The sequence below is a fragment of the Eubalaena glacialis genome, chromosome 1 (assembly GCF_028564815.1).
Source record: "Eubalaena glacialis isolate mEubGla1 chromosome 1, mEubGla1.1.hap2.+ XY, whole genome shotgun sequence".
Classification (NCBI taxonomy): domain Eukaryota; kingdom Metazoa; phylum Chordata; class Mammalia; order Artiodactyla; family Balaenidae; genus Eubalaena; species Eubalaena glacialis.
The window spans coordinates 610341-629836 of NC_083716.1; the positions used below are offsets into that span (position 1 = coordinate 610341).

Below are 19496 nucleotides of genomic sequence, written 5' to 3' on the forward strand. Positions count from 1 at the left end.
AGAAGGGCAGACCCCGCAGGCCGGCAGGAAGCGGGTGACAGAGATGCTGGAGGCCCCGTGCTGGCCCAGGAGAGTCAGGGAGCCCTCGCTGAACCGCCGGGGCGTTCAGGAAGACCACGCCCTAGGGGCTGGGCTATAAGGGCCACGCGAGACTCGCCCTAAGACGCCTAATCCAAATCTCAGTAGGATAAGGATGAGCCACAGGTGAATTCACTGCCTGCCAGAATGAAACCCCACCTTCCTTTAAAGGAAGGCAACATAATCCACATTCTCAGCAAGACAACCCTCCACCCCCGCCCCCCGCCCAGTGCCCAGTGCCCAGCATAACAGCAAACATCACCAGGCATGTGGAAAAACAAGAAACTGTGGCCCATACCAGGAGAAAAAGCAGTCAGCCGACTCAGACATGACACAAATGTTGGAATTAGCAGACGGTGGATTTAAAACAGTTATTGTAAATACAAGAAAGGAAAGAAAGGATTTTAATGGGCAAATTACAGGTGGTGAATTCCAACAAAGAAATGGAAACTCTAATTAAAGAACTAAGTGGAAATTCTAGAAATGACAAATACAATCTCTGACATGGAAATATCACTGGGAGAGCTTGACATTTGAACGCTGGAGAAGTGATCAGTAACTCTGAACGCAGGTCAGCACACTATGGAAACTGAAGCACAGGGAGAAAGGCCTGAAAGAGGAGCAGTGCCTTGGGGACCAGTGGGCTAGTGCCCACGGGCCAGCACAAGTGCAGGTGTGGTCTCAGAAGGACAGAGGCCAGAGGGCGAGATGGGAATACATATATTCGAAAATGTAATAGCTGAAATTGTTTCAAATTGAATTAAAAATATCAACCCAGAGATCCAAGATTTTCAATGAACTCCAAGCAGGATATACACGAGGGAAACCACACCTATTTTTATTGTAGTCAAATCGCTGGAGACCAAGGTGACAAGAAAACCCTGGAAGGAAGGTGGAAGGGGAAAAGGATGCATTACACACAGGGAAACAGGGATGAGAGGCGAGTTCTCAACAGGAACAATGTAAACCATCTTAAGTGGTAAAAAAAGAAAAAACCCTGTCGATCTAGAATTCTATATACACCAAAAATAGCCTTTGAAAAATGAAGGCAAAATCAAGCCATTTTAGATTAATTAAAACTAAGAGAATCCATTCCCAGAAGACCCACAGAACAAGAAATGCTAAAGGAAGTTCTTCAGTCTGAAGGAAGATGGTACCAGATGGAAACTCAGTTCAGGAAGTAGTGAAGAACGCCCCAAGTGGTGACTGTGTGGCTGAACATAAAAGGTTTTTTCCCCTTCAGTTCTTAAATTCTTTAAAAGACATACGCCTGTTTCAAACAAAAATACATTGTATTGTGGGATTATTAACAAATGTGGAAGTAAAATGTATGACAGTGATAACACAAAGGATGGGAATGGGAGAGAGAGGGGTATATCGAGAGTTCTTACACTGTGAAGTGATATAATATTAATTCACCGTAGACTGTGATTAGTTAGGAATGTATGTTGCAGTCTCTAGAGCAAGTACTACAAAAACAATAAAAGAATTACACCTAGACGTCCAATGGAGAAGATAAAATTGAATACTAAAAATATTCAATTAATCCAAAAGAGGGGAGGAAAGAAAGAACGAACATATGGGACAGAAGGAAAGCAAATAGCAAAATAGAAGATTTAACCCAACCACATCAACAGATCTATTAAATGTAAATGGACCAACACTCCAGTTAAAGTGCAGAGTTTATCCCACTGGACCCAAAAAGCAAGAACCAACTCGAAGCCATTTTCAAGAGACACTCTTCAAATACAAAGACACAGGTGAAAAGTAAAAGGAGGGGGAAAGATGGCGTCTGCAGCACCAGTTGCAAGAACGCTGTGGGGCTGTAGTAAAGCTCCCAGGATGTGGGATCAGAGATAGACATTTCACAATGATAAAAGGGTTCAATCAGCAAGAACACCTAAAAATCTTAAATGTGCATACACTTAACAGCAGAGCTTCAAAATTCAAGAAGCAAAAAGTTAGATACAGCCACAATTATAGCTGTAGATTTCAACATTCCTCTCTCAGTGGCTGATAGAACAAAGTAAGCCGTAAGCATATAGATGGTCACCATCAGCAGATCACCCAGTTGTCATTGACAGACTCTCCCCAAGGACCACGTCCTAAAGATCCAGGTCTCCAGGACAGCAACGCCAGGACCCAGGCGGGGCTGGGCTGTCCTTCACCTCCCGCTGGGTTGGCATGCCCATCCTGGGGGACGGGGCCAGCCTCCGATTCACCGCCAGAGCGTGAGCTTGACCGTGCCCTGCAGATCCTTGCAGGCTGAGGGACAGCCTCTTTCTCCCCTAGACTCCTGACGGGCAGGGTGGCGGAGCGACTGGCTCCTGCAGGCAGGTACCTGGCTTTGGGGCCTCCCGGGCCACGGCGGGGGGGGGTCTACCCAGAAACCAGTGCTTTTCTCCTAGAGTAAGCCTGGTGCCCCCTGAGCCGAGTTGCAGGGGCGTGCGTGCGGTAGTTGCGTGCACAAGCCGCGGCTTGGCTGAGAGAAGCGAGCTCACGGCGCCCTTGACGTTGCTGAGTCTGAATTGTGCGTTCTGAGCTCTCAGCGCAGAGCCTGGGCCCCCTGAACGAGACGCGCCCCGGGGCGCGGGGAACGGGGCCCCGTTGCTCCCGCAGGGCCCGGCCTCGCTGGGGGTGGGCGCCTGGCTCTGTTACTGCTGCTGCCGCACGAGACACCCCACGTATCAGTCATCCGAACATCAGCTTATGATTCCGTCTCATGGTTCTGCGGGTTGACTGGACTCAGCCAGTTAGTTCTGGTTTGGGGACTTTCATGACGTTACTCTGGACTCCCCAGGGCTCTCTCCAGGGGGCGGGGTGGGGGGTCCCCAGGGCTCTCCCCTATCGGCAGCACCTCCCTCCCCTCGGAGGCTCCTGTGAGCCGTGGCGCTTGTCTGTCTCCAGGGTGGAGGCTGAGTTGGTGGCGGAGATGCTGAGCACCGCAGCCTGCATCCAGGGCAGGAGCATCATGGATAACCTCAAGGGCCGGAAGCAGCTGCGCCTGACGGCCGCCGAGGCCTTCACAGAGAGTGCGAGGTGGGCTGCGGCCCCCGGTGGCCAGAGTCATGGTGCGCGCGGCGCGTCTGGGGTGCGTGTTGCGGGTGGGGATGATGGCGGCGCATGGTGCTCGCTGGGGGCTGTCCCCGAGGCCGGCCCCTCCCCCAGTGGCCCTGTGACCGGGGTCATCGCCTGCCCCGTGTGGTGACACCCACCTCACCCCCGGGGGTTCCCGGCAGCCCTGAGCGTCTGAGCCGGGACGGGCCTGAGGAACGGGGAGCCGAGGCCGTGAGCAGGTCACGGCAGGGCTGCCTGAGCGGAGCCCGTCCTGGTCCTTCAGAGCCGTCTTGGGGCCCCACCCCTCCCCTCGGCACCTACACCTGTCCAGGTCAGACCTTCCCTTCCAGGTTTGGGGGCCTCGCGGGGAGCAGCGCCCTGGTGATGCTGGCTGCCCGACACTTCTGGAACACCTGGCTCCCGCTGCTGTCCTCTGCGGTCAGCAGGAAGAAGTGCAAGAGTGCCACTCAGAGGGTCATCAGCATCATCAACGAGACGGAGGCCAGAAAGCAGGTGCGCTCTGGGCCGCCTCTCACGTCCTCCCTCCAGAAAGGTGGGCGAGGTTCCCGAGGAAAGACGGGCCCCATGGAACCACTCAAGCAATGACACGACGGCTGCATGGGGGGCAGGGGACGGTGACACCCCTGAGATCCCAGCGGGACAGGCGGGGCGGCTCCTGGCTGCGCTCAGGGCTCAGCTCTGTCCTTCCCCATCCCCGAGGGAACCCTAACTCAGACCTGGAAAGCTCCGGTGGGAAAGGGGAGAGGAGGGAGGGTGGGGGCACAGACCCACTCAGGGCCCAGGGAGGTTTCGCCTGACAGTGGACAGGCATCTGGTGGGCCTCAGGGAGTGAGGCCCCCTTCCCGCTCCACCGTCACCCAGGAGTGCGGTAGGTCGTGGCCTGGGGACCTCCCTTGACCTGAGAGAAAGCGTCAGTCTGTCACCTTTGAGTATCACGCTAGCTGTGAGTTTTTCATAACTTTATTGTGTTGGGGAATTTTCCCACCACTCCTAGTTTTCTGAGAGATTTTGTGATGAAACGTTTTTGGATTTTGTCAAATGCCTTTTCTCCATCAATTGAGATGATCGTGTGGTTTTCTCCTTTATCCTATTAAGGTGATGTGTTATACTGATTGATCTCCTATGTTGAACCACCCTTGTGTTCCTGGGATAAATCTCACTTGGTCATGGTGAATAATATTTTTACTGTGTTGTTGGATTTGATTTGCAATTCAGCAACTTACTTTGTTGAGAATTTTTGCATCTATATTCATAAAGGGTATTCATCTATAATTTTCTTTCTTGTGATGTCTTTATCTGGGCCCCCTATCAAAGTAATGCTAGTCTCATAGAATGAGTTAGGAAATGTTCCTTCCTCTTCAATTTTTTGAAGAGTTGAGAAGGATAAGTGTTATTCTTTTTTTTAATGTTTGGTAGAATTCACCTGGTAAGCCATCTGGTCCAGGAATTTTCTTAACTAGAAGGTTTCTGATTACTGATTCAGTCTTTACTGTTAGAAGTTTGTTGACATTTTTTATTTCTTCTTGAGTCAGCTTAGGCAATTTGAGTGTTTCAAGGGATTTTTCCATTGCTTGTAGGTTATCTAATTTGTTGGAAGACAATTGCTAATAGGATTCTATTATAGTTCTTTTTATCATTGTAGGGTTGATAGTACTGTTTCCACTTTCATTTCTGATTTTAGTTATTTGTGTCTTCTTTCATCTTTTCTTTGCCAGTCTAGCTAGAGGTTTGTCTATTTTGTTGATCTTTGCAAAGAATCGATTTTTGGTTTCATTGATTTTTTTCCTATTATTTTTCTATGCTCTAATCCTTAACATTCCCTTCCTTCTGCTAACTTTGGATTTAGTTTGTTCTTTTTCAAGTTCCTTAAGGTGTAAACTTAGGTTGTTGGTTTGAGATCTTTCTTCTTTTTCAATGTCGGCATTTGCAGCTATAAACTTCCCTCTGAACCTTGCTTTTGCCATGTCCCGTAAGTTTTCCTAATGTGCTTTTGATCCTATTGACTCAAAGCTATAAAACTGACTTGTCTGCTTCGTGTCATTAAAAGCCGTAGACTGTGTTGCAGGGCTAGTCTGTGCATGTGTGTGTTTGTTTTAAGGTACTGAACCTTGAACTGGAGTGCCTTCTCTTACAGGGGAAATGTGATTCCACTTTTTGTGACTTAGTATTTCAGAAGTTTAGCTGCAGTTTCCGTAATTCAATGCTGAACCAGATGAAAAACAAACTGGTGAAAGAAGAAACTGCAACTTTCAAACGTCTGTATTGTTGATTTGTTTTTGCTTTAGGAAAAAGGGAAGACGCTGCTTCTGCACCAGTGGCCCACAGCCGACTTCCAAAGTGGAGGGACGACGGAAGGGTGTCTTCTCTCAGGTTTGTAGATGCAGGACAGACGGAGCCCCAGGCATGAGGCCGGGCAGGGCCTGGTGCTGTTAGATCCCAAGCCTTGTGTAGAACAGGTGAAGTCGTGGCAGTGACCACGGGAAATGCCTGCTCAGCACTGAACTCGGGCAGGCACGGTGAGGGTGAGGGCTCCTCGTGAGCAATCAGGGACCCCCACTGTAAGCATGAGGAAACCCCCACGCCTAGATGGCCCCCCAGTTCAGGGCCACCCCGTGCCCTCCCAGGCAGCCTTGAAATCCAGCCTCTGGGTTTTTCTGACAGGTAAATCACACTTTTCCATTTCCATAAAAATGTGGAGATATACTTCTGCGAAAAAAAGTAGTGACCTTAATAAAATAAAAATATATTGTATAATTTATTTCTAAAATAAAAAATGATTATCTGCTAAAAAATAATCATCCCTGTTAGTGTAAGGGCCACGGTGTGTACTGCGAAGCGTGCATGTGTGGATTAGAGCCGTGGCCCCTCCCTCGGGTGCCTCAGAGTCTACGAGAGAGAGAAACTTGATTTAAAATAGCGAACAAAGATGTGACCATGTGTAATTAAATATCGAGCTGCACTCTAGACCCCCGCAGGTAAGATCGTTTGCTGGTGCCGCAGAGGGAGATGCAGACCCGCAGGACGGCGAGGGCCGGTGAGAAGCCGGCTGCTTGGGGTCCCGGCGCCGCCCGGAGCGCGTGGAGCCCGTGACGCTTTGCTCCACGTGCTGAAACAGACTCAGATAGCTAAGGGGTTAGCAGCTTTAACGAGTCAAATCACAGGAAAAAATGAGAAAGTAGAATTGAGCAAAGCAATGTTTTGAGGAAAGATTACTGCCTAAAGTTTAGAGTGATCAAAGAGGCACACTTTCAAAATACATGAAAATATAAATAATGAGAAATGCAGAAAATTAAAAAGTAAACACTGGGAAAGTACTGGCATCAAATTCGGCAGCTAAGTGATCCATTTCTGTAATGCATGAGCAGTCACATTAGTCAGGTTACGAGATGCCACACTGCAGTAACAAATGACCCCGAAGGCTCAGCAGCTGAACTCGCACGGGCAGTCTCTCCCTCCTCGTCCAAGGCACCGTCTGGAATTTCTGGCAAGTGGGGTTGCCACGTCCAGGGGCATGTGCCCCTGCTGCCAACCAGGGGGTGCAGAGCCCTCACCACCCCGGCGTGTGGTTCCGAGTTGGCCCGGCCGAGATGAGAGGAGGAAAGCACGCTACAGAACCCACGTGGTTCCCAAGTGTCAGACGTTGACCAGTTTATCTGGTCACGTGCCGAAATCCACCTCCTGGGCACCTGTATTACGTGCCAGCGCTGGCAGCGGGGGGCCACGGCGAGCCCTCAGGCCCTGAGTGGTGTGAGTTGGTGCTGTCCTCTTAGCCAGCAGCCGGACAACCTGCCGGCAGGATCCATGGGCGAGTTCACCCATTTGCTATAACGATTCAAAAACGGGAAAGAGAGCTACGCGGTCAACGAGGTAAAACAGGACAACCTGAGTGTCTGGTACCAGGGGCAGGGGCTCTGCTTTGATGGACGGTGGGGCTGAGTCGGCCCCCTCGAGCGGCCTGGGTGAGGGTGGTGGGGAGAGGCTTCTTTCCTGACGCTCCCATTGTTTATTTTTAAAATTACGGAAGAGTAACGGGAGTTTCCAAAAGAGAAAGGGCTTGGAGGACTGCGGGGCCTGAGAAAGCCTGGCGGGGTGGGACTGAGGGGCAGCCAGGGGCACCTGGTGCAGGTGGGGGAGGGAGGACAGCAGTGCAGGTGTCGCCCAGGAGGAGCCCCTGAGCCTTCAGTCCCGAAAGGACTGATGTGTTTCCCACGATCAGGAGTCATTCCCGCTGCTCGAGGCCTGGCCCTGGAAGGGCAGCTCTGCGTGTGTCTAAGGGACGCAGATGACGAGGTCATGTGGCTGGATCTCCATGCAGTCCCACCTGCTGTCCGGCTCTGCAGCAGGAGGCCCGGGGCGTCCCAGACAGGCGGCCGTGTCCCGAGTGCTCCCTGGGGCACCCCCGGTCCTGTGGGCCTCAGGGTGGACCTCCAGCTGCCAGCACCCCCATTCCCAGACCCCCCAACCGGCGCCCCCGCGTTCCCAGGCCCCTCCCGAGCCCCCTCTCCCACCGCAGGGGCCGAGGATGACCTGACGCTGAGGGCCGCGCTCTACGGCCTGCTCTTCCACAGCCACGCCGACCAGGACGACTGGGAGGGCTGCCTCAAGGTGCTGGATGAGGCCCTGCAGGTGCTGCCGCGGAAGGCACACCGCCTGTGAGTGCCTGAGGCCCCCCGGGGCGCCTCCCCCCCCCGGGGTGCCTCCCCCCTGCAGTCCCCCAACGGGGTGCCTCCCCCTGCAGCCCCGCACTCTCCCCTTTCCCCTGGTGACTTTATTTCCCTACCAAGAAGTCAACACAAGAAGGGAGGGGGTTTAAGCCCAACACACACAAATGATAAATGAAAAAAACAAAACACAGCACAACACAAGACCCCCAAGATACTCAGGTTTCATTTTGTTTTCTCTTTGTAAGTAGGAACATGCACAAATACTTTAGTTTGTGTGCATTCTATATAGTTACGATTTTTACCATTCAAGCATTAATTTCTCTCTTTTACTTTTCTTCAGCTGGATTTTCAAGCATGTGGTCATCGTGAAGGCTAGACTCGGCCAGAACTTTATGATGGAAATGCAGAAATGGGAAAACCAGAGTGGGGAGCATCTGGCACACATGTGGCAGCGCCTGGCCCTCAACTCCAACAGTGTCCCCGGGGAGCTGACCTGCTACCGGCGCGCCATCCAGGCCCTGCAGGTCTGGCTCTGACTGACCACGTGTCTGCGGATGAAGCCCCCGGGGGCGGGAAGGCGGGGGGGGGGGCGGTGTGGAGCGAAGCCCTGCCCCTCGGGAGGCCCAGAGGGAAGAGGGGGGCAGCGGGACACGCGCCGGGGTGGCAGACGGACCCTGTCCTCCCACGTGAGGGACGTGGTCCTCATGAGGCTGTGTGGAGAGGGCAGGGGGTGGGCCGCGGGGCTCTGCAGCCTCTGGGGTTTCGGGGTCTTGGGGACAGCCCCCGCCCCCGAGAAGCCAAGACACATGTTCCTCTCGACGCGCTTGGAGATTTGGGGGAGGGCACATGCTCCTCTCGACGCGCTTGGAGATTTGGGGGAGGGCACATGCTCCTCTCGACGCGCTTGGAGATTTGGGGGAGGGCACATGCTCCTCTCGACGCGCTTGGAGATTTGGGGGAGGGCACATGCTCCTCTCGACGCGCTTGGAGATTTGGGGGAGGGCACATGCTCCTCTCGACGCGCTTGGAGATTTGGGGGAGGGCACATGCTCCTCTCGACGCGCTTGGAGATTTGGGGGAGGGCACATGCTCCTCTCGACGCGCTTGGAGATTTGGGGGAGGGCACATGCTCCTCTCGACGCGCTTGGAGATTTGGGGGCGGGCGGGCACCTTGATGTGATGCAGAGCTTGTGGGACTTGCCTCGGGGCAAAGAAGGCCCCTTGACGGTGGGACTGAAGCCGCCCCAAAGATGTGCCCTGCGGCAGGCACCTGATGGGCTTTTCTGTTGAGCAGAATGTCTCCCCTCGTGGAGCAGATCCCACCGAGGTTTCCGAGCGCTCCAGAGTCGGAGTGTCGCCCGGAAAGGGGTCTGAACACAGGCTCCATCGCTGGCCGTGTGGTCATCACCCAGCGGTCAAGCAGAGGCCTGGGTCCGCTACAAGTGGCCGTGGGTGCCCCTGCATCTCGCGCCTGGAGCCCAGGCCAGGGTTCCTGGGGCCAGGCAGCTGTGCCGGGGGAGCAGGCGGTGCCGTGGACGGGGCGGCTGCTGGCCGAGCCGAGCTGCCGGAACCCTCTGCACAGACTCCGTGGAAAGGCTCTCTGCCCCTTCCTTCCTTCGTTTCTTTTTTCTTAGGGGTACAAGGTGCTTTATAGTAAATTCACAGGGTTATGCAGCCATCATCACAATCAATTTTAGAACATTTCACCAGCCCCCCAAAACCCAGGTCCGCGGGCACTATGTCCCTCCCCCCACCCCCGCCAGCCCCAGTGAGCCAGCGTTATACGGATGGAACCAGACGAGGTGGGTCCCCTGCGTCCGGCTGCGCTCCCTGGACGCCACGTCCAAGCTGCATCTGTTGAAGCGCACGTCAGGGCTCCACTGCTGGTGGTTGGATAATCTTCCATCGTGTGGGTGGATGTTGCGCCGATGGGCCTTTGTGTTGCTTCCACTTATGAGCTCTTGTGACTGGGCTGCTGTAGACATCCGTGTGCAAGTGTTTGCACGGACACGTTACCGCTGTTCTCTTGGGCACATACCTGGGAGTGAACTACCAGGTCCTGTGATGACTCTGTTTAACTATTTGAATCGTGGTTTGACTTGCGTTTCCCTAGTAACTAATGTAGTAACTAGTAGCGTTTTTTTCATGTGCTAATGGGCCATTTGTGCATCTTCTTTGGAGAAATGTCTATTCAAATCCTTTGCCCTTTTTAAAAAAAATTTTGGTTTCTTGTCTGTTTATTGCTGAGTTGTAGGAATTCTTTATGTATTTTGGATACAAGTCCCTTATCAGATATATGATTTGTACATATTTTCTCTCATTCTGTGGGTTGTCTTTTCAACTACTTTCTCGTGTTCTTGACGATGTCATTTGTAGCACAAAAGTTTATAATCTTGATGAAGTCCAACTTATCTATTTCTTCTTCTGCTGCTTATGCTTATGGCATCGTAGCTGAGAAACCAAAGTGTAATCCAAGGTCACGAAGATTTCTATATTTTCTTCCAAGAGTTTCATAGTTTTAGCTCTTACATTTAATTCTTTGATCCGTCTTGAGTTCAGCCTTGTGTTTGGTGTGAGGTAGGGGTCCTGCTCCTTTCCTCAGCGTGTGGCTGCCTGGTTTTCCCAGCACCGTTGTTGAAACGATGACCATTCTCTCTTCCACCGCCCTTGTCCCCTACATCTCTCTTGCACAGCTCTTGTCAAAGCCACCCGTGACCACATGGTCACAGTCATTCTGAGGCCCCATCTGACCTCTCCTCTGCACTGATGGTCACCTGTCACCTGGCTTCCAGGCCCCCACCTCTCAGGGCCGCTCCTAATGAGGGGGGAGGACCCCACTCAGGGCTGGGATGCCCCGTCCACGCCCCTCCCTCCCTGGTGACGTCAAGCAGTGCCCTGGGGAGAGTCCACCCTGGCCTTCCGTGTCCCGCCGCCACCTGCCCCTTCCCTCACCTCCTGCACCTCCGGCCACACATCCTCCTCCTCCTGGCGTAAGAGGCGTGAGGTGTGGGGGGTGGGGCCTGGGGCCCCACCCGGCAAGTGGAAGGCAGGCCGGCTCCGCTCTCGGGGGGGCGGGGGGTGGCAGCGTCCTCCCTTCGTGCAGTGATGGTTGATGAGCGATATGGGGTCTGACCTGGACTGCACACTGCAGGGCACAGCATCTTCCCTGCCCTCCGAGCCCTGTGAGCCACAGGACCGTCCATACCTCCAAGTGCCGGAGGAGACCCAGGGCTGATGGTGGAGCGCCGGCAGAGAGCCCCTCAGGCCGGCGTTGCCCCGGAGGCAGGAGGGACACGCGGGGCCTGCGAGGGGTCCGGCGGGCAGGCGGCGGGGCGTCCACGGGGAGCAGAGGCCGGGGACACTCGCCTGGCTTTGGTCTTGCTGCCCGCTGCACGTGGGAGGTCTTGCTGAGCCTGGTGGTCTCGTGACGGTAGAGACGGGTGAGAAGGAGCCCCTCTGTTTCTAGAAGGTGGAGGAACACAACACCTGCAGTGTGGTTCTCGGGCTGCTGAGTGGCAGGTGTGTGTCTTTACCATCCTTTTCTGTTTAATCCCAAAGAGGCCAGAGAGTGAGTGGCAGAAGGTCGACTACATCATGGAATTCAGCGAGTGGCTGTACCACAAACAGTTTCCTCTTGAAGACGTGATCTTCCACCTGAAGTGGGCGATCGACATCCTGCTGAGGATGCAGCCCGACAGGGGCTCCCCGGAGCCAGCAGGTGTGGGGGCTGCAGGCGCGGGGGCCACAGGTGAGGGGCGCAGTGGCTGGGGGAGGGGCCGCCCACCGTGAGGGGCTCCTGGGCTCCGCTGTCCCTGCGACGCCCCCACCAGGCCAGTGCCCTGTGGACTTGGCGGCGTCAGGGCCCCGCCTCCCCGGGTGCTGGCCCTCCCCCTCCATCAGAGCACATCCACCAGGAAGGCCCAGCCCAGGGGTGATAGGGAGGCGGTGGGAGCAGCTGCCAGATGGGTGGAGGGAGGGGCGGCAGCGGCCCGACAGCCCCTCTGGTCCCCTGTCTGGGTCCGGCGTGAGAGCTGTCACCGAAAGGCGGGACAGAGCTCCAGTAGGATGGGTGCTCCGGGCAGCAGAGGCGCCTCGGAACAGCGGGCCGACCTTCCCGGCACCGAGGCAGCCTCCTCCTGGGCCTGCAGAATTCAGAGGCCCAGGAGAGGGGCCGCCTCTCTTCCGCATGTGCTGGAGGCTCGAGGACACGCCCACTCCATGGCCAGCCCTGTCTGGGTGCAGCCAGATGCCCAGCTCAGACCGGCTAGGGTGAACCACGGTGGGGAGGAGACTCCAAGTAGACCCAGAGCCCAGGCCCCCACCCCGGCCTGGGGTGGCGTCTCCTCACAGCCCTGACGGTGGCCACAGCGTCCCTGCGGGTGGGCCTGTCGTCTCCGCTGGGGGAGCCCTGGGAGGCCCGTCCCTGAGGGTGGCCTTGGCCCCTGTGAGGGCGGCGCCCCCCCCGTGGAAGAGTCTCAACCCCAGGCCGGGTGACAGGGGCCTCTGGAGACCAGGCGGGCGCTGGGGGCGGGCAGGGAGGACACCCAGCGGCACCCTGTCTTCCAGAAGAGCAGGTGTCCACTCCGGTGGCCCCGGAGGGCCCGGGGGCCGAGGACTCGGGGCCCCCCTCCCTGGAGAAGCTTCGGAATGTACGGCAGCTTGAGACGCTGGCCCGCGCCTACACGCTGCTGGCCCTGGTGGTGACCCCGAGCGCCGCCTGCCACCAGGACTACTGCCTCATGGCCTACACCTTTCTCCGCCGCATCTGGCAGGTGAGGCCCCGGGAACCTGCACTTACACAGGTCCTGTGTCTCTCCCGGGACAGCGTCCCCCTCCCCTCCTTCCCAGCAGCACCCTCCCTGCTTTGGGGACTCAGGGGAGGAAGGAGGGCCTCGCTGCTCCCTACGAAGCGGCCCCTCCTCTCCAAGACTCACCCCAGCGCCTTTGCCCAACCACCCCCAGAACCCTGTCTTTCCACCACGCTGCCACTGGGCTTCCAGAACCTTCTCTATGCCCCCTCCGCACGGCCTCCGAGCTGCCCTCCTTCCCACCACCTCTTTACGGGGCCCCTGGGGCAGCTCCTGGTCGACTCTTGTTCTCAGGGACCTCCCGCCGTCGGTGCCCGCCCAGTGGGACAGTGTTGGCAGGACAGGCCTTTCTTCTGGGGGCAGGTTTGCACCCTGCCCCCAGCCATGTGCTGGGGACAACAGGGCCATCGCCCTTTGGCAGCAGGAAGGACTGGGAAGGCTGTCCTGGGTCTTAAAGGTGCCCCAGGCCACTACCACCCACCACCCACCACGCAGCGACTCTGCGATTCTTTGAGAACCGCTAAAAGTCACTTGAGTGTGTTCTTCATTAGAGACATTAATTCATGTTATGGGGCTGCCAAGGTCTTCTTAAGGGTCAGCTGTGCGTCCCCGCAGGCCCAGAGTCCTGGAGGAAGCCCCCCGAGTGCAGAGGAGGGCGGCCGCGTGTCCACCCACCAAGGGGCACTGCCGCCACCTCTGCGCCGGGTGGCTCATGGCCTGGCCACTCCCTCCCAACCTGCCCTCATATCTGAGTGCATGGGAGGAGGGGGACCCGCTTCTGTTATCAGTGTTGCAAATTCGGATTTTCTTTTCCCAGGTTTCTTTATTAACAGCAGGAAAATCAATTTCAGAAAGTAGAATTCCAGCAGCAGCAAGTTCACATTCGTTGTTGCTTCAAAAGGAGAAGGAGAAGAGCAAAGACAGAGAAAAAGACAAGGACAGAGAGAAGGACAAGGGCAGAGAGAAGGACAAGGGCAGAGAGAAGGACAAGGGCAGGGGCACGAAGCAGGTGACTGTGCTCTCCCGGGGGGCCAGGCTCTGCCCCAGCCGCCCTCAAGGCTCCTCATCCCAGAGGCTGGGCAGCAGAGGGCAGGGCCGTCCCGGCTGCTCCGTCCGGTTTCCCCCCCCGGGAAGTGGAGCCAGCGGTTCTGGTCCCCCTTCCCCGGGTGTTAGGAGGTGACACGGGGAGGGTCTGGCTTCTCCCTTGTGGTCTGTCATCTGCGTTCCCAGAGCGGGTCCCTCCCTCCGCCCAGGTGCATCTGGGCCCTGGCCATGCGGGGCGGGACAGCACCTTCTCTCCATCCACTAGGGGCCTGTGCTGCACGTCACCTTGTCACCGGAGGAATTGCCCGTGTCCGGGGCTGTGCTCGCGGCAGCACCCCTCCCGGCTGTCCCACCTCACTGTCCCCACTGGGGACGCCCCCGCCTCCCTCTCCCAGCACTGTGCTCTCTGGGAAGTGGAGACACGTGTGGCTCCGGTGTGGCTTGCCGTCGGGCTGGCAGCCCAGGGAGGGCGCCACGCACGTCCCCAGAGGCGCTGCCGACCCGTCCTTTCCCACGGGGCCACCTGGGTGTCTGCTTCGAGCTCCACCTCCTAAAGCAGAGCCTGCCTTCCTGCTTTGCAGTTTCAAAGCCCCACTCCTGGCAAACGCCTTGAAGACGTACCAGCAAGCATAGAAGAGTGGGCTTCCTACGCTTGCCCCGAAGAAGCCATATCAGTATTTAAACAGGATCAGAGCAACTTTGCCGTCAACCCGTCAACTCTCCAGAAGCCGGTGAGTGGACCTGAAGATGCCGTCCCAGGCCTGTGTCCGTGTCCTGCCTCCTGGCTTGTTGTCACAGCTGACGCTTTCCGGTGTGAAGTGGGACCAGAGAGGGATGCACAGAAACAGGGCTCTGCTCAGGGAATTGTGAAGAAGGGCCTCCTGGGCATGAGCCCCCAGACCCTCCCACAGGCCCGTCCCCGGCGTCCTCCCCCTCCCCGAGCACCTGCAGCACCCGGGGGACTTTTCCTCACGCTTCCCGCACGGGTCACATTCCTGAACATGAAATTCAGACGTGCTTGGGAGTGCCCCCCGGCTGCTGTGACAGGCCACCGCAAACCGGCTGCTTAAAGCAGCAGAAAGGTGTTCCCTCACAGTTCTGGAGGCCACAGGTTCAAAGTCAGTATCACTGGGCCGAAGTCAAGATGTCCGCGGGGCCACATTCCCTCTGGAGGCCCCAGGGGAGGGTCCTTCCTGCCTCTTCCAGCTCCTGGGGGCTCCTGGGCTTGTGGCCGCGTCACCACCCCCCACCCCGCCTCCGTCGTCACATGGCTTCTCCGCTGTGTCTGTGTCTCATCTCCCACATACAGGGGCCCATACGATGACACGTGGGGCCCGCCTGTATCATCCAGGGCAGCCTCCCCAGCTCGGCATCCTTACCTTGATCACACCTGCACGCGGCTTCCAGGGGTAGCGCCGGGCAACTTCGGGGGCTGTTTTCCAGCCCCGCACCTGCCTGGTTTCTGTGCTTGTGGAAATAGAGACTCTCGGCCTCTAACCGCCCGTGGCTGGCTTCTCCCTGAAGCGCGGCGTCCGCGGGAATCCTCCGCGCTGCTTCGTGTGTCTGGATGTGTTCACATCGTCGGTGTTGAGTATTCCGTCTGGTGACTCGACCACGGCCTGTCTGTCCTTCAGCCACGGGAGGCACAGGGCTGTTTCCAGCATGCCTGTTACAGATGTCTCAGGGCCCACATGCCCACGTGTCTGGAGGGCACACCCAGCAGCGGGGTTTCTGGGTCACAGAGCACGTGTATCTCCAACTACAGCATGTTGACAAACTGCCTTCGGCAGTGGTCGTGCCAGTGAGGCCCGCCTTCTCACCTGGCCGTCTGGGGGGCGTGGGCCTCTCACTGGGCTCAGCCGGACACTCCCTGACTACGGCGAGGCCGGACGCCTCTCAGCGGCTTTTGGCCATTTGCATGTCCTCTTTTGTGGCCTGCCTGTGCAATCGGTCGCCCACATTTTATTAAGCCTTCTGTCTTTTCCTTGTTGAATTGAAGGAGTTCCTTATCTGTCCTGAAAAAAACACTTTGACCGTTTATGACAGCAGGTCACCCTCCACTCTGTGCCTTGACTGTCTTGAGGTCTTCTCGTGAATACAGATTCCAAGTTTTAGTGTACTAAAAAGTGTTAATCTTTCCCTTTATGACTAGTGCCTTGTGTCCTGTTTAAAAAAAAGTTTTCCTTCCCAAAGGTCATGACAATGTTCTCTTAGGATATTTTCCCAAAAGCTGTATACTTCTCCATGTCAGATTTAGAGCCACTTGAAACTGGTCCCCGTGCGTGGTGTGAGGCGAAGGATCCGGGCGTGATTGAAACTGGTTCCCGTGCGTGGTGTGAGGCGAAGGATCCGGGCGTGATTGAAACTGGTTCCCGTGCGTGGTGTGAGGCGAAGGATCCGGGCGTGATTGAAACTGGTCCCCGTGCGTGGTGTGAGGCGGAGGATCCGGGCGTGAGCCCTCCAATCTGGATGTCTGAATGTTCTGACACCACTTAGTGACACGTCGTTTGCCTGGCTTCTTTGCCACGCTTGTCATGAATCAGGCGTCCACACCTGCACCGACACCTCCCTGTCTGAGCTGCTGAGGTTCGTCACCTTGACTGCTTGGGAGAGAACACGTCTTGACCTTGTTATTCAGGAAGGTCTCGGATGTCCTTTCCATCGTCCATATGTTTCCACGTGTCTTTTAGAGTCAGCTTGTTGGCTTCCACTGGAAACCCTGGTGGAGTTTTGGCTGTGATTGCATTGAATCTCGAGACCAGTTTTAGGTTTGGGGGAGAACTGACGTCTTTGCCACACTGAGTATTCCAGTCGGTGAGCACATTCTAGTTCCCTGTTGACGTAGGTCTCCTGCAACTTCTCTCGATGATGGATTTGAGCTCTATGCGTGGAGGTTACACACATTAGATTTATTTCTATGTATTTGACGTTTGTGCTGCTGTTATAAATATACCTTTTCTGTTTCATTTTTTTAAACTCCAGACGAAATCTAGAAATATAATTGTTTTCATCTTGACCTTGCAGCCATCAGTTTAGTTAACTTCTAGATAAGTTTGGTAGTCGATCTGAAGATTCTTTTGATTTTATGTGTATACACAGAGTCTGCATTTCGTCCGCAAACGTTTTTCCTCATTTCCGATCATTACACTTTTTATCTCCTTATTCCACTGGCTGCCACCGACACAGCGCTGAACAGAGACGGTGATACCTCCGTATCTTGCTCCCTGTCTTAGCAAGGGGGTTTCAGCATGTCACTCAGTGTCACCGATGTTTGCTGTGGGTGCTTATAGGTATTCTTTATTGATTAAGGAAGTTCCTTTGTTTCTATTTACTGAGAGTTTTAATCACAAATGGCTATAGATTTTTATCAAATATTTTTCTCCATCTATCAAATAATGGTTTTTTCTCTTTCTTTATTTTAATTACGTTGATTTTTTTCCCCAATGGTTTGAGCAGATTTTAAAATATGGATCCGATTTACTTAATAGTTACAGAACGTTTCAGATTTTATATTTCTTTTGTAATGTTGGTGGGTTGTGTTTTTCTAGGATGTTTCCAGTTAATATAAAATTTTAAATTTATTGGCATAATGTGGTCCTTAATATCCTATTATTATCTTTTAGTGTCTGTAGAATCTATAAATATTTCTGTGTCTCCCCCCGCTCTCTTTCTTGAGCGGCCTCACCAGGAATGATCAATTATTAGTCTCTCAAAAAACCACATGCTTTCCAGGCCACCCAAATACCACTGGGCTGGGATGTAACCCCTGACAGGGCTGTTTTACTTCATTGCCCTTAAGCCTCAGGTGCAGGCTTTGGGGACCCAGTCGGGGCATTAGCCTTCAGTGGGCCCTCAACTCCACCTGCAAAGGAAAAGTCAGAGGTGCTGTTCAGGCTCTCAGCTGCCTCTGCTGTCAGCAGACATCCCAGGACACGTGTATCCCAATATGCCAGGTTCACATCTCTCAGTTCACATCTTCTTCCATGTCTCGGCCCAGGCATTTTTGCCTGCATTGTTCACTCTTCAGTGCTTTTAAGCAGATTTTTAAAATAGCTCATCCAACTTCTCTAATTTTCTACTGAAGAATAATTGTTTTATCAAACCTAGTCTGACATTATAAGAAGTATTAGTTCATCTCTGCCTATATTCAATTTGAAAGCAATTGTATGTGTATATAAAGAAATGAAACAAAGACATTAATTTGAATGAAAGCAGATGGATTTTTCTTGTGAGCGTCTTTATGCTTGGGCGCTGAAGATTCCAGGAAGTTGCACACGACAAGCTGAAAGCCATGAACTGAAGGGAAGGAGGCAGAGAGCACATCACTCCTTCCCACAACAGACACTGGTTAAGCACCCCTGTGTGCGTGGCACTGTGTGCACAGAGTTCCTGGAGGGAAGACCCTGTGAGCTGGGGGCCTACCCTTCCCCCGTCTTTGACCTTACATGTTTGCTGTGTATTGATGTAGACGTACAGTTTATACTATCTGGACCACTTGGTCGAGGCCCTGCAGAAGGTGTTCCTTCACGAGCTCACCATCCCGGTCCTGCAGCTGGGGGTACTCATTGCAGCCTCCGTGGTCGAGAGCAAGAGCCTCAAGGACCTCTACCACCTCCGGTTGGTACACCTGCTTTATTTTCAGGGGAGCTGGGAGACATTTAAGTGGCTAAAGTGAATATTTCCCAAAGCAATGTAAAACCAAATAAGATTTTAAAATATTAATTCTGTAGTTGACTATTTATATAAATAATAAAGTCCCTAAGATTTGTAAAGCCAAATAAATCAGAATACTTAAACATAAAAATAGTATTTTTAGTTTTAAAATTTCTACCTGGTTCTTAAGAGAATATGATTATTCCAAGGAAATACACACTGAAGTAGAATAAGTAGAAAAAAGGAGCATTGTGTCTTCAACGTACTCTCAAATAGTTCAGGAAAACATTTTATATATATAAATTTTATATAAAATTTATGTGTAAATAACTTTTAATTATTTCCTGAACTATATATGAAAGTTTATGTATAGTTCAGGGAATAATTTTTATATATACAATCTTTATATTTTTATAAATTTTTATATAAAATTTTAATAGGTTTTTACATATATAAAATTGAGAGAGAGAGAGAGAAACTGGGTGGTGAAGGATGTAGTAATTCTTTGTAGTGTTTGTGTAACTTTTCTGGAAACTTGAAATCATTTCACAATACAAGTGTTTTACACAAGAATCAAAGCAGAGCTTGTTTGCTTAAAGCTGTAACGGGTCAGAGCCCCACCCACTGTGCCTTGTCTTGACCTCGAAAGATGACCCTGAGACTATAAACGTGTATGGAGTAAAATATATGAATGAGTGTAGAAATGTGCTCTGCCTGAAAGTTGATGGAGCCATCTGTTATCTTTCCCTAGTAATTTGCCTTAGCTTTACAAATTATAGAAAATATCCTCAGATTATCCATTCCTTTTCCCGTTTACCAACTTGTATCAAGTTGGCTGAGCCCAGGGCAGCCCACTCAGGGCTGATGCCCCTCTCGCCCCCCCTAGACTTGCCCTGGTTTGTTCTGATTTGAAGCTGAGGGAAGCAGCCGCTTTCCACGAGGAGGTGGTCGGGCACGCCTACACCCGCGCAGTGGAGCAGGCGAGGTAGGTCAGCTGAGGCCGCGGAGCCCCCCCTGCTGTGCTCAGGCACCCGGCCCTGCTCTCGGCCGCGTCTCCCGCCACGGCTGGGCAGCAGGGGCAGTTCATTCCTCACTTGCCCTCCCGTGTGTGGGCGTCTCCCGGGCTGGGGCTGCGTGAGGGAGGGACACGGAGCACCAAGCGTGTGCAGGG

At 53.9% G+C, this 19496-nt stretch overlaps 1 protein-coding gene across 1 annotated transcript in view; it reads left to right on the plus strand.

Moving 5' to 3' along the window:
• The window catches only part of CFAP46 (cilia and flagella associated protein 46), an 86599-nt gene that overhangs the window by 34810 nt on the left and 32293 nt on the right, over positions 1-19496 (plus strand). The window contains exons 23-33 of the mRNA XM_061182979.1: positions 2986-3117; positions 3486-3648; positions 5442-5526; positions 7670-7808; positions 8161-8344; positions 11379-11568; positions 12387-12592; positions 13446-13637; positions 14254-14403; positions 18141-18289; positions 19212-19310. Of these exons, the coding sequence (XP_061038962.1) occupies positions 2986-3117; positions 3486-3648; positions 5442-5526; positions 7670-7808; positions 8161-8344; positions 11379-11568; positions 12387-12592; positions 13446-13637; positions 14254-14403; positions 18141-18289; positions 19212-19310 (1689 nt within the window). The remainder of the gene's footprint in view (positions 1-2985; positions 3118-3485; positions 3649-5441; positions 5527-7669; positions 7809-8160; positions 8345-11378; positions 11569-12386; positions 12593-13445; positions 13638-14253; positions 14404-18140; positions 18290-19211; positions 19311-19496) is intronic.